Source organism: Aquarana catesbeiana, linkage group LG09 (assembly GCF_042186555.1).
Source record: "Aquarana catesbeiana isolate 2022-GZ linkage group LG09, ASM4218655v1, whole genome shotgun sequence".
Classification (NCBI taxonomy): Eukaryota; Metazoa; Chordata; class Amphibia; order Anura; family Ranidae; genus Aquarana; species Aquarana catesbeiana.
Genome location: NC_133332.1, coordinates 206291685 through 206304534, shown reverse-complemented (window position 1 = coordinate 206304534; position 12850 = coordinate 206291685). Strand labels below are relative to the sequence as shown.

General features: G+C 40.0%; 1 protein-coding gene across 3 annotated transcripts in view; it reads right to left on the bottom strand.

Moving 5' to 3' along the window:
- Window positions 1-9498: 9498 nt before the first annotated feature.
- OLFM1 (olfactomedin 1) overlaps window positions 9499-12850 on the bottom strand; it is a 104644-nt gene continuing 101292 nt past the window's right edge. For all 3 annotated transcript variants that reach the window (XM_073599599.1, XM_073599598.1, XM_073599600.1), the window contains exon 6: window positions 9499-11342. In XM_073599599.1, the coding sequence (XP_073455700.1) occupies window positions 10668-11342 (675 nt within the window). In that variant the 3' untranslated portion in view covers window positions 9499-10667. The remainder of the gene's footprint in view (window positions 11343-12850) is intronic.

Genomic DNA, 12850 nt, shown 5'->3' with positions numbered 1-12850 from the left:
TCCTCTTTATACTTATATATACATGTATAGAGCCATGACAGGTCCTCTTTATACTTCTATATACATGTATAGAACCATAACAGGTCCTCTTTATACTCCTTGCAAAAGTATTTACCCCCTTGGCTTTTTACCTATTTTGTTACATTACAGCCTTTAGTTCAATGTTTTTTTTAATCTGAATTATATGTGATGGATCAGAACACAATAGTCTAAGTTGGTGAAGTCAAATTAGAAAAATATATACTGTACATAAAACTATTTTTCAGAAATAAAAAATTTATGATTGGCATGTGCGTATGTATTCCCCCCTTTGTTATGAAGCCCATAAAAAGCTCTGGTGCAACCAATTACCTTCAGAAGTCACATAATTAGTAAAATGATGTCCACCTGTGTGCAATCTCAGTGTGAAATGATCTGTCATTACATATACACACCTTTTTGAAAGGCCCCAGAGGCTGCAACACCTAAGCAAGAGGCACCACTAACCAAACACTGCCATGAAGAGCAAGGAACTCTCCAAACAAGTAAGGGACAATGTTGTTGAGAAATACAAGTTAGGGTTAGGTTTTAAAAAAATATCCAAATCTTTGATGATCCCTAGGAGCACCATCAAATCTATCATAACCAAATGGAAAGAACATGGCACAACAGCAAACCTGCCAAGAGACGGCCGCACACCAAAACTCACGGACCGGGCAAGGAGGGCATTAATCAGAGAGGCAGCACAGAGACCTAAGATAACCCTGGAGGAGCTGCAGAGTTCCACAGCAGAGACTGGAGTATCTGTACATAGGACGACAATAAGCCGTACACTCCATAGAGTTGGCCTTTATGGCAGAGTATCCAGGATCAAGCCATTACTTTCAGCAAAAAACAAAATGGCACATTCTGAGTTTGCGAAAAGGCATGTGGGAGACTCCCAAAATGTATGGAGGAAGGTGCTCTGGTCTGATGAGACTAAAATTTAGCTTTTCGGCCATCAAAAAAAATGCTATGTCTGGCACAAACCCAACACATCACATCACCCAAAGAACACCATCCCCACAGTGAAACGTGGTGGCAGCATCATGCTGTGGGGAGGTTTTTCAGCAGTCGGGACTGGTAAACTGGTCAGGGTTGAGGGAAAGATGGATGGTGCTAAATACAGGGATATTCTTGAGCAAAACCTGTACCACTCTGGGTGTGATTTGAGGCTAGGACGGAGGTTCACCTTCCAGCAGGACAATGACCCCAAACACACTGCTAAAGCAACACTTGAGTGGTTTAAGGGGAAACATGTAAATGTGTTGGAATGGCTTAGTCAAAGCCCAGACCTCAATCCAATAGAAAATCTGTCGTCAGGCTTAAATATTGTTCACAAGCGCAAAACATCCAGTTTGAAAGAGCTGGAGCAGTTTTGCAAGGAGGAATGGGCAAAAATCCCAGTGGTAAGATGTGGCAAGCTCATAGAGACTTATCCAAAGCGACTTGGAGCTGTGATAGCCGTAAAAGGTGGCTCTACAAAGTATTGACTTTAGGGTGGTGAATAGTTATGCACATTGACTTTTTCTGTTATTTTGTCCTATTTGTTGTTTGCTTCACAATAAAAAAAAAAAAAAAAAAAAATCTTCAAAGTTGTGAACATGTTCTGTAAATTAAATAATGCAAATTCTCAAACAATCCATGTTAATTACAGGTTGTGAGGCAACAAAACACGAAAAATGCCAAGGGGGGGGGGGGGAATACTTTTGCAAAGCACTGTGTAGAGCCATGACATGTCCTTTTATATTCCTATACATGTAGACCGCCATGACAGGTCCTCTTTATACTCCTATATACATGTATAGAGCCATGACAGGACCACTTTTTACTCCTATATACATGTATAGAGCCACGGCAGGCACTCTTTATACTCCTATACATGTAGAGAGCCATAACAGGTCCTCTTTATACTTCTATATACATGTATAGAGCCATGACAGGTTCTCTCTCTATCCCTATATACATGTATAGGGCCATGCCATGTCCTCTATATACTCCTATATACATGTATAGAGCCATGACAGGTCCTCTTTATACTCCTATATAGGTTTATAGTGCCATAACAGGTCCTCTTTATACTTCTATATACATGTATAGAGCCATAACAGGTCCACTTTATACTTCTATATACATGTATAGAGCCATGGCAGGTCCTCTTTATACTCCTTTATACATGTATAGAGCCCTAACAGGTTTTTTTTATACTCCTATACATGTAGACCGCCATGACAGGTCCTCTTTATACTCCTATGTACATTTATAGAGCCATGACAGGTCCTCTTTATACTCCTATATATGTATAGAACCATAACAGGTCCTCTTTGTACTCCTAAACCTGTATAGAGCCATAACAGGTCCTCTTTATACTTCTATATACATGTATAGAGCCATAACGTGTCCTCTTTATATTCCTATATACGTGTATAGTGCCATGACAGGTCCTCTTTATACTTCTATGCAAGTAGACCGCCATGACCGCTCCCCTTTAGTTATCATGATATAAAATAATAAATGTGGGGGCCTTTTGGTGGGCATGTTTTTTTTTGGGGGGGGGGCAGCATTTCATTCTTGGTCCCAGGCAGTACAATGTCTTGGGCAGGCCCTGCTCACTGACCAATAAACCAATAGGTAAGCCACTGTTATAATAATGATGGCATTATCAGTGCACCGAGTCATCATGAAGTAAATACCCCTATTTGGAAAACACTATGTACAGTATCTCACAAAAGTGAGTACACCCCTCACATTTTGTAAATATTTTATTATATCTTTTCATGTGACAACAGTGAAGAAATGACACTTTGCTACAATGTAAATTAGTGAGTGTACAGCTTGTATAACAGTGTACATTTGCTGTCCCCTCAAAATAACTCAACACACAGCCATTAATGTCTAAACCGCTGGCAACAAAAGTGAGTACACCCCTAAGTGAAAATGTCCAAATTGGGCCCAAAGTGTCAATATATTGTGTGGTCACCATTATTTTCCAGCACTGCCTTAAGCCTCTTGGGCATTAAGTTTACCAGAGCTTCACAGGTTGCCACTGGAGTCCTCTTCCACTCTTCCATGACGACATCACGGAGCTGGTGGATGTTAGAGACCTTGCGCTCCTCCACCTTCCGATTGAGGATGCCCCACAGATGCTCACTAGGGTTTAGGTCTGGAGACATGCTTGGCTAGTCCATCACCTTTACCCTCAGCTTCTTTAGCAAGGCAGTGGTCATCTTGGAGGTGTGTTTGGGGTAGTTATCATGTTGAAATACTGCCCTGTGGACCAGTCTCTGAAGGGAGAGGATCATGCTCTGCTTCAGTATGTCACAGTACATGTTGGCATTCATGGTTCCCTCAATGAACTGTAGCTCCCCAGTGCCAGCAGCACTTATGCAGCCCCAGACCATGACACTCCCACCACCATGCTTGACGGTGGGCAAGACACACTTGTCTTTGTACTCCTCACCTGGTTGCTGCAACACACGCTTGACACCATCTGAACCAAATAAGTCTATCTTGGTCTCATCAGATCACAGGACATGGTTCCAGTAATCCATGTTCTTAGTCTGCTTGTCTTCAGCAAACTGTTTGCAGGCTTTCTTGTGCATCGTCTTTAGAAGAGGCTTCCTTCTGGGACGACGGCCATGTAGACCAATTTGATGCAGTGTGCGGCGTATGGTCTGAGCACTGACAGGCTGACCCCCCACCCCTTCAATCCCTGCAGCAATGCTGGCAGCACTCATACATCTATTTCCCAAAGACAACCTCTGGATATGATGCTGAGCACATGCACTCAACTTCTTTGGCTGACCATGGCGAGGCCTGTTATAAATGGAACCTGTTCTGTTAAAGTGCTGTATGGTCTTGGCCATGTGTAGCGGGAAACGCAAAAGGAGATATTTCTCGGCTTTATAAAATGCTATTGGCAAATGATGAACTGGAGGTACCACAATTCTTAATATAATGGGGGCAAGAACTAGGGTCACTTGGGTATCAACATAACATAAGACTGCAAAGATTTTGAATTTAATGCAGAATTCTGCCATAGATATCAAGACGGCCGAAATGGGTTTAAATGTATTGTACGAGAATAACTGCGTTGTACAGTTTTGTGGTACCTTTTTATATATTGTAATTTGTGATTTGATAAAATAAAAGCGGTAATAAAAATAAATAAATAAATAAATGGAACCTGTTCTGTTAAACCGCTGTATGGTCTTGGACACCATGCTGCAGCTCAGTTTTAGGGTCTTGGTAATCTTCATATTGCCTAGGCCATCTTTATGTAGAGCAACAATTCTTTTTTTCAGATCCTCAGAGAGTTCTTTGCCATGAGGTGCCATGTTGAACTTCCAGTGACCAGTATGAGAGAGTGAGAGCGAGTCACATGACACCGGGGAGGGAAAATGGTTAATTAGGCCCAATTTGGAAATTTTTACTTAGGGGTGTACTAACTTTTGTTGCCAGTGGTTTAGACATTAATGGCTGTGTGTTGAGTTATTTTGAGGGGACAGCAAATTTACACTGTTATACGAGCTGTACACACTACTTTACATTGTAGCAAAGTGTAATTTCTTCCATGTTGTCCCGTGAAAAGATATAATAAAATATTTACAAAAATGTGAGGGGTGTACTCAATTTTGTGAGATACTGTATAAATAAAGCTTTTTACTTTTGTGGCAATACATTGCACTTAATGGGGCTGTGCCTGGTGTCATCAATATAAGATGCACTCACCTTTTGGCTAGATGAGTGAGGTAACCTGCACTTAGTCATGCCAGCTCATTGGAGAAGCCAAATGCCGTATCTCAATGAAAACCTACTCAAATCTACGGTTAAGCCCAATGTGAGTGAAACATGTTAGAGGGGCATAGCCGATGGGCTGGGATCTGAGCTGAAGCCAGTCATTCACCTTACATTGGAGTTGAACACAGTGCGTGGCTGTATCACATATTTTTGGATGTTGAGTGAGCTCTAATTACCTTTTACATATCCATTTGATTTGGTGTGGACAAATAACGCTCAGTCATTGTTACTGAATTGTTGCTGCTGAATCACAACTTTCTGCTGTGCTTTAAGAGATTGCTTATTGTGTTATGTCTGTGCACATATGCTGCTGGGCTCTATTAGTGTAATTAAGGTGGATAGTGGAAAAGTCATACAATAGACAGGATTCATTTGACAAGCCTGGGGTTGAACTCTGACCACCATGCGGGTTGCCTAGGAAACGCCATAAGCTATGTTGATTATTATGCCATTCTCGGCTGCCTTATGACTGATGAGCGAGAACAGACTGCTGCAACATCTCCCCTTCCTGTGGAGCAGCGATAATGCAGTGTGTTCAGTTTTCCTTCATTAGCAAGTGGGATATATCTCATCTGCAGAGATCATCCATGATTACCTTTCCTCTCTGCATTTTTATTGTCTATCGCCATCATAAACAAACCGTGGCAGAGCTCCATGTTCTTTGAAATCTGCCTATTTGTCATTACCACTTTGTTGAACAATGGTCTTCAAAACTGAACAAATCCCATGTCTAGAAAGTCACAATTGCTCCAAATAAATGAAATATATTTGCAGTCACAGATTTGCCATATTTAAGGCAACATGTATTTATTCCATCAGTAATAGAAATAAATTCTCTCATTATAAGCTTATTTCCACATTTTCATAAATTCTAGTCATGTTTGGACCAGTAAAATGTTTTCAGTAAAGAGGTGAACTCTGCAGATGGGTGTTGCTTTGGGCGCCAGCAGGACCCTTTTAGAAACATGGGCATAAAAGGGCAATATGATAATAAGCATGGATGACACACTTAGGTCATTTAAAGAGCCACTCCACTAAAAAACTAAAATTTGAGAATGGTGCTGGGGCTGGCAGACTGCAAATACTGACTTCTTACACCTATTCTCAGGTCCTCTTCTAAAGCCGCATACACACGAGTGGAATGTCCGTCAGAAAAAGTCATATGGAAGCTTTTCATCGTATATTCCGATCGTGTGTGTGCCTCATCGGATTTTTCTTTTTCGAAAATTCTGGCGGACCTAGAAATAGAACATGTTCTAAATATTTCCGACGGAACCAATTCCTATCGGGAAAACCACTAGTCTGTATGCTGTTCCGACGGACCAAAAACGACGCATGCTCTGAAGCAAGTACGAGATGAAAGCTATTGGCTACTGGCTATTGAACTTCCTTTTTCTAGTCCCATCGTACGTGCTGTACATCACCGCGTAATGGACGGTCGGACTTTGGTTTGACCGTGTGTAGGCAAGACCGCTTGAATGGAATTCTGTCAGAGTTCCGTCGGAGAAACCTTCAGAGTTTATTCCGACGGCAAAACCGGTCGTGTGTACGCAGCATAAAAACATATCTAAACTCCAGAATCAGTGAAAAAAAGGTTCTGTTTAAGCTTGGATTCACACCATGTCCATTAGCTTGCCTAAATGTGCATTAAATGCACTTATGTTGATGTACATTGACATCTGTTTACTGCATTGCATTGTGTTGTGTATTTTGAATGCATTGCATTGATGTGTAGGTTTTTTTTGCTCACAGCAGGAGCCCAAAGACATTATTTGTTTTCTTGAACATGCATTGCAGCGCGTGTGTGTTTTAAATGTAATATGTTTAATTTCTACAAAGTTCACACCAATGCAAGGCATGAGCTTATTCAATGTATTTTGGCTTGATGTTGCTTTAGGCTGGCGTTAAGTGATATAGCCCAACACTTGTGAATGGGCCCTCTCAGTGGGTGTAGCCAAAAGACTTGAATCAAAACTTTTAAGCTGGAATCTTTTTGGGGTATGAGAGGTGGATGGGGGATAAAGCCCACCAGCAGTCATCCATATGTAGTATTTGATACCATGGCACTATCCACCAGTCCCTTACAAGGAATGATGATCTATGATTAATTACATCTAATAGCAGACCTCTGAATATTAATGGTAACCTGCGCTCACAGGAGAATGTAGTAGAAAAAGTTGCGCTAATAATGTGATGAAGGCAACAAATAAATGCCTTAAAACCTCATAGAGGAATATAAATACAAATATAAACAATATTCAATGTGCAAAATGAATTATAAACAAGTGATAATCAATGTTAAAAAACAAATCTTAAAGAGCGCAGATAATGTCCATATAATCTGTGCGCAATAAACATTGATTAATTGAAGTCCATATACTGTGTATAGCAAAAACCAAAAACCAAAAAGAAGGACCAGAAAAAAGGACCAAAAAAGAAATATCCCCAAGTGACAGGTGAATAAGACTCTTGCTGCAGTCAATGGGGTGCGTAGATGAAACCTCCACCTCCAAAAAACTGCTGCCTCTTACCAGAGAACGTTGGTCCCTTAATTATAGGAGACCTCACTTGGCAGATGGCTGTAACCCCAGCCCGGGATCTCAGAGACAGGCACTAGATGTCATCAGGTCCACAGGAACCCTCTCCACAGACCGCAGCAGGATGGGTTGGGTATGTCAGCGTGAAAAAGATAAATTGCTCCACATAGCATAAAATCTTCACATTTATTGAGTAAAATAAAGCCAAAGATACACTTACAAACAGCAGTTGTAAATAGGCATAAATAGAAAGCCGGCTGGCTCCAGAACAGCCCGTAACTTCCGGGTACTCAAATGGCGGTGTCGTCAGGACGTAGCTCCTCCTCCCTCCCTACGCACCCCATTCACTGCAGCAAGAGCCTTATTCACTTGTCACTTGGGGATATTTCTTTTTTGGTCCTTTTTTCTGGTCCTAATTTTTGGTTTTTGGTTTTTGTTATACACAGTATATGGACTTCAATTAATCAATGTTTATTGCGCACAGATTATATGGACATTATCTGCGCTCTTTAAGATTTGTTTTTTAACATTGATTATCACTTGTTTATAATTCATTTTGCACATTGAATATTGTTTATATTTGTATTTATATTCCTCTATGAGGTTTTAAGGCATTTATTTGTTGCCTTCATCACATTATTAGCACAACTTTTTCTACTACTTATCTGATTGTGCTGTATAACACTCTAGTCGCAGCTTACACATTTTTTGATTGTTAGCACAGTATTATATTTTTGCCATTGCTCACAGGAGAATGACAAACAGGGTCCACCTCTTTGGACAGCTGAGGGAATCGGGAGATGACTTCAACTAGAGTAGTTTCTGATTTCCTTCAGCAGTTCTTGCACCCCCACCCTGTAAAACGATAACTGCACTTTTGTAAATGATGTAGAAACAGTTCCAATAGTAACTGTAAAAGTATAACCAGACAAGTTACAGGGTTATAGTAGCATTCCTGCTATTGGAGTATCAAATCAGTGGTGTATCCTCAATGGGTGCAATGTGTGCCAGGCACATGGGCCCACTGTGCTCTCGCATAGTGCACACATTAAGAATTCCTGCACTCTCCACTTCTACACCCGGCCCCCCCCCATCATTTTTGCTGTCATTGGCTGCTAGGACCACCAGTATCCTAGTAACCGATGATACACCTTTTTAGCACGCTGGGCGAATCTTCCTCTGTGCAGAGCTGCTCCACCCCCCTACTTCAGCTTGTTCTTCATTTGATCCCAACAGCTCCTGCTTGATAAGATAAAGGGACTCTGGTCCCCACTCAAGGGGGATGCCGATCTAAGGTGAATTTTGATCCAAATGATGGCAGTCTAATTGAAGGGAGGATTCCTATGTAAGGGAAGAGTCTGATCTACAGAGGGACTGCTAATCCAAGGGAGGATTCTAATATGAGGGAAGATTCTGATCTAAAGCAGAACTCTGATCCTAGCGGATACTAATGTAAGAGGACACTCTAATCTGAGGAAGGACTCCTATGTAGTGTGGGACCCCTTTTGTGCAAAGATTGCTAAGTTATTACTACCTGGTTGCTGCCTGAAAAATATATTTAATAGAAAAGATGAATTTCTTTCAAATGAATGTGGTGAGTGTTGTTAATATCTGTTAGACTCTAGTTTAAAATGCCCCTTTAAGACCCTCCCAGTGTTTGCACATTCTGGCCACATCCAACATTCTGTGCAGTGCGTCCTTAGCTTTATTACTGAAGGTTGTTTGTTGGCATGGGGAGGTGTTTAATGACCTACATGTGTAGGTAGCTGCAGTATGGTTTTTTCTCCCTTGTTGTAGGTCCACACTGCGGCCCAACCTATGTTCATGCACACCAGCCAACTACATTCAGAAAACACCCCTATATCAAATGCACATAGAAAACCAATGACTGAGTCTAGCTATAACATAAATCTTTCTTTTGTTGGATTGATGATTTGAATTGTATAAAATTCAATTGACACTTTTTCAGTCAGTATTATCCTGAGCTGGTGTTAGAATTATCCAAAAAAATATACCTTACCCATTAAAAGTATAGTGGCAAATAGACAAGGCAAAAATATTTTGAAAATGTTGTGCTTTACTGCTGTGACCTCTACTCTGCTTTTCCTCCATTTTGGTATAATTTGAAAAACGAAACATAAAATATGAACATCCTAATATTTTGTTTTATTATTCTTTAGATAGCTGTGGATAGTACAAATCGCTCTGTATGGTAGGTCTCTTTGTTTTGTGATGACTGAAATCATGATAATAAAAAATTATTTTCTAATATTTTCATACAATTACTCAGAGTGGGTACAAAGAATCTAGAGGCTTTTTCCACAGACATCTACCAATTTCTGCTTTCGATTAATACTAATTATTTCATGTCATAGATTAAGTTCTGTGTATAAGACTGGTGCGCCTTTTTCATCCTAGGTCAAGAGACAGCGCACCAGGTCTTTGTGTTCTATAGTTACTATGACGGGTAAACATCTTTCTCTAATCATATATCCATATGTATATATTATATGTAATAAATATTTTCCTTTTTTTTTTAAAGATTTTTACAGAAAAAAATGAATTGCTCTTAATAAATCCAAACTACTTCAGATTGAACAACAATCATCGCGTGAAACAGACAAATACAATTGAATACTTCAGAGTACAACAGACATTATACATGATAATTTCTGATACATAAGTTTAAACAATATGGACAAACTACCATTATAGCCAGAATACAGACCTTCAATTTTTCTCGATTTAGGAGAGGTTTTTTTTTGTTTGTTTTTTGTGTTTTTTTTTTATTTTTTTTTTTTAGTAATAGCAATACTTGTGGAGTCTCTGAACTTTAGAGATTTTTATTTTTACTCTAGAAAAAGTAATTATAAGGTTTCTCTCTTGAAAATACCCAATCTCACACTAATTCCAGAATGTTCTTAGAGTTCCATGGTCATCGTTCTGGGCGTTCTTCGTCTCCAAATAGTAAAAGCTCTCCATCAAGAAAAATCCCACAACTTTGATGTTGGGCGCTGTCCATTATAGCCAACAGTCACTGCCTTGTTATTATATGATTATAGCTTTATTTTTTAACAACAAAAGTATATTTTCTTGGATCTTAAGTGCAGCACATTTTGATTCCGTTGTTATGTAAAATGTAAAGTTGTCTAGATCTGCAGGTGTTTTTGTATTATAATGATAATGAGGAAACATGGTAGCCATTCAACCCAGACCGACCTTACAGAAGGACAGCAAAGTTTTGGCAGCCGTTAATGTTCTCTGTTTTGTGCAGTCCTACTGTCTTGGTCAGTTGATGACAGCTAAAGTTAGCTACAATTCATCGGAGCGGATGACATGGAACAGGGTGACGTTGTAGAGAACTTGGTGGCCGTTGTTCCAGGCATAAAGAGCCCGATCCTTGGGATTGTAGTCCAACATGGAGATGTGTGAATACTTGTTTTGAAATGGGATGTCAATGTATTCGTAGTTGGAGGTGTTCGTCTGATAGGCGTAGTGCACTTTGGTGCCACCGGAATAACCGTTGGTGACATATAGAGTCCCACAGATCATGAAGGCTTCCCCGGCACTTCTTTTGGGGTATCCTGTATTCCAGGTTTTTAGGATTTGTAAAGTATTGGGGTCTAGTTTGCTGATGACTATGTTACCAGCATTTTGGTTGGTGGCATAAACCACCCACAGCCCATTCTCATCTACCATGAGGTCAATGTCTGACTGGCCACCCCATGCATAGTGGTAGACATTTGTGTACCCAGCAGAGTCCAGGCTGCGCGTTTTCAGAATTGTCTCTGATTTTAAGTCAAAACGGATGATAATGTGACTTTGGAATTTGTTAAAATATATAGATCCATTATATACAACCTGGCCTGTCCCTGACCAAGGATGGGGGAGACGGTGAGAGGTAAAGTTGTCACTGTTCATGAAGTCCTCCATTGACTTGTATTCCCGGACGAAGCGGTTATTGTGATAGCCGTCCATATACCAGACCTGCAAAACCAATACATAACATTAGCTCTGTAGGACAACATTTTCATTGACTTACATCAGGGACACTAAAGAGACGTTGACATTTTGTAATGAAGGTAATAAAAAAAAAAAATTCTCTGTGTCAATGCATTTCCTCCAAATCTTTTCAAATTTCACCCACCCCTGCAGTGATACCTAGCAGGAATGCACACCTCTCTCCATAAACATTAACATATGACATTTAAAACTGAAATGTCAGTGGCAGATTTCCCTGCAGTACCATTATCCCCAGTCCGGGGTGGCTGTGTGTTTACAGTGCCTGTTAACTCACTCGCAGTGGAATATCTACAGTTTGCACACAATAAGGGGGTCAAGAATAACAAAACCTTAGGCTAATGTGGTAAAGCCATGTTTGGGACTAACTACCTGCTTCAAAAATAATTCATAATTTAAAGTATATATAACCCAGTTTGGTAAATTCTCATATATTAAACATGTTATTGTAATTTCAGAAGTCATATAATTTCCTGTTATGGGGTGATAGCATGCCGTCCTTATTTCTGAGTATTACCCCCATATACCAGTTCTAGATGTGCATACCAATGATTTTTTGAAATATATGATATGATCAGTTATATTTTACTTAATGTAATGTAATATGTTATTGGTCCATACTTTCATCTACACATGTTTTTGATGTGATAATATACATTTTCTATATGTTTCAGCACCTTGGGCGAGAGGTCTTCTTGGAGGGAGGTATTCCGTGAATATTCTTTGTTAGGATTTCACATGCTTGCGCCGGCCTCTGAGCTCTCCCCCGCAGGTTTTCTTCATTGTTGTTTTGATTGTGTATGGGGAGGTGATTTCAATGGAGATTTATCTTGATTGGCTATTTACCCCTATATATATATATATATATATATATATATATATATATATATACAAAGCCAAACCATGCCACGCTAGCTATGACTAAGCACCAACCCTTGGTGTGAAACGCGTAAGGTGTTTGCCACTTCCTTTGTGCAGTATGGACTGACTGTTTTTGGATCTTTAACCCTGAATAAAGGTGTTGTATAGTTGTGTGGCCGTCCAGGACTATTTTCTTGCTCTTTGATCCACTGCAGAGCCTGCACCTGTGTGCCCTGCTAGGGCATGTATTCTATGGAACTCTTGTCTGGGAGCGGCAACCTTCTCTCTTTAGTACCCCCATATAGTCACTCTGAAAACATATGTATCCCATAGAGACTTCAAGTGACATTTAAACACAAATTATGCAGGCATGGTCCACTGATGTCACCTTTAGGAAGCCTATTAGAGGGCTACATGCATGGAGACAGAAAGTAGCTACAAAGAGGTTGAAGAAGAACCACTGAGATGAAACAAACATTAAAGCGAAACAAGTTATTTAATATAAATGAAATTGTTTGATACACAGTGCTTTAGTAAACTGAATGTCTTTCAGTTAAGGTTTACATTTATAGTAGGTTCAAGAACCTATATCAACCAATTTTGTCCTGGCTTGT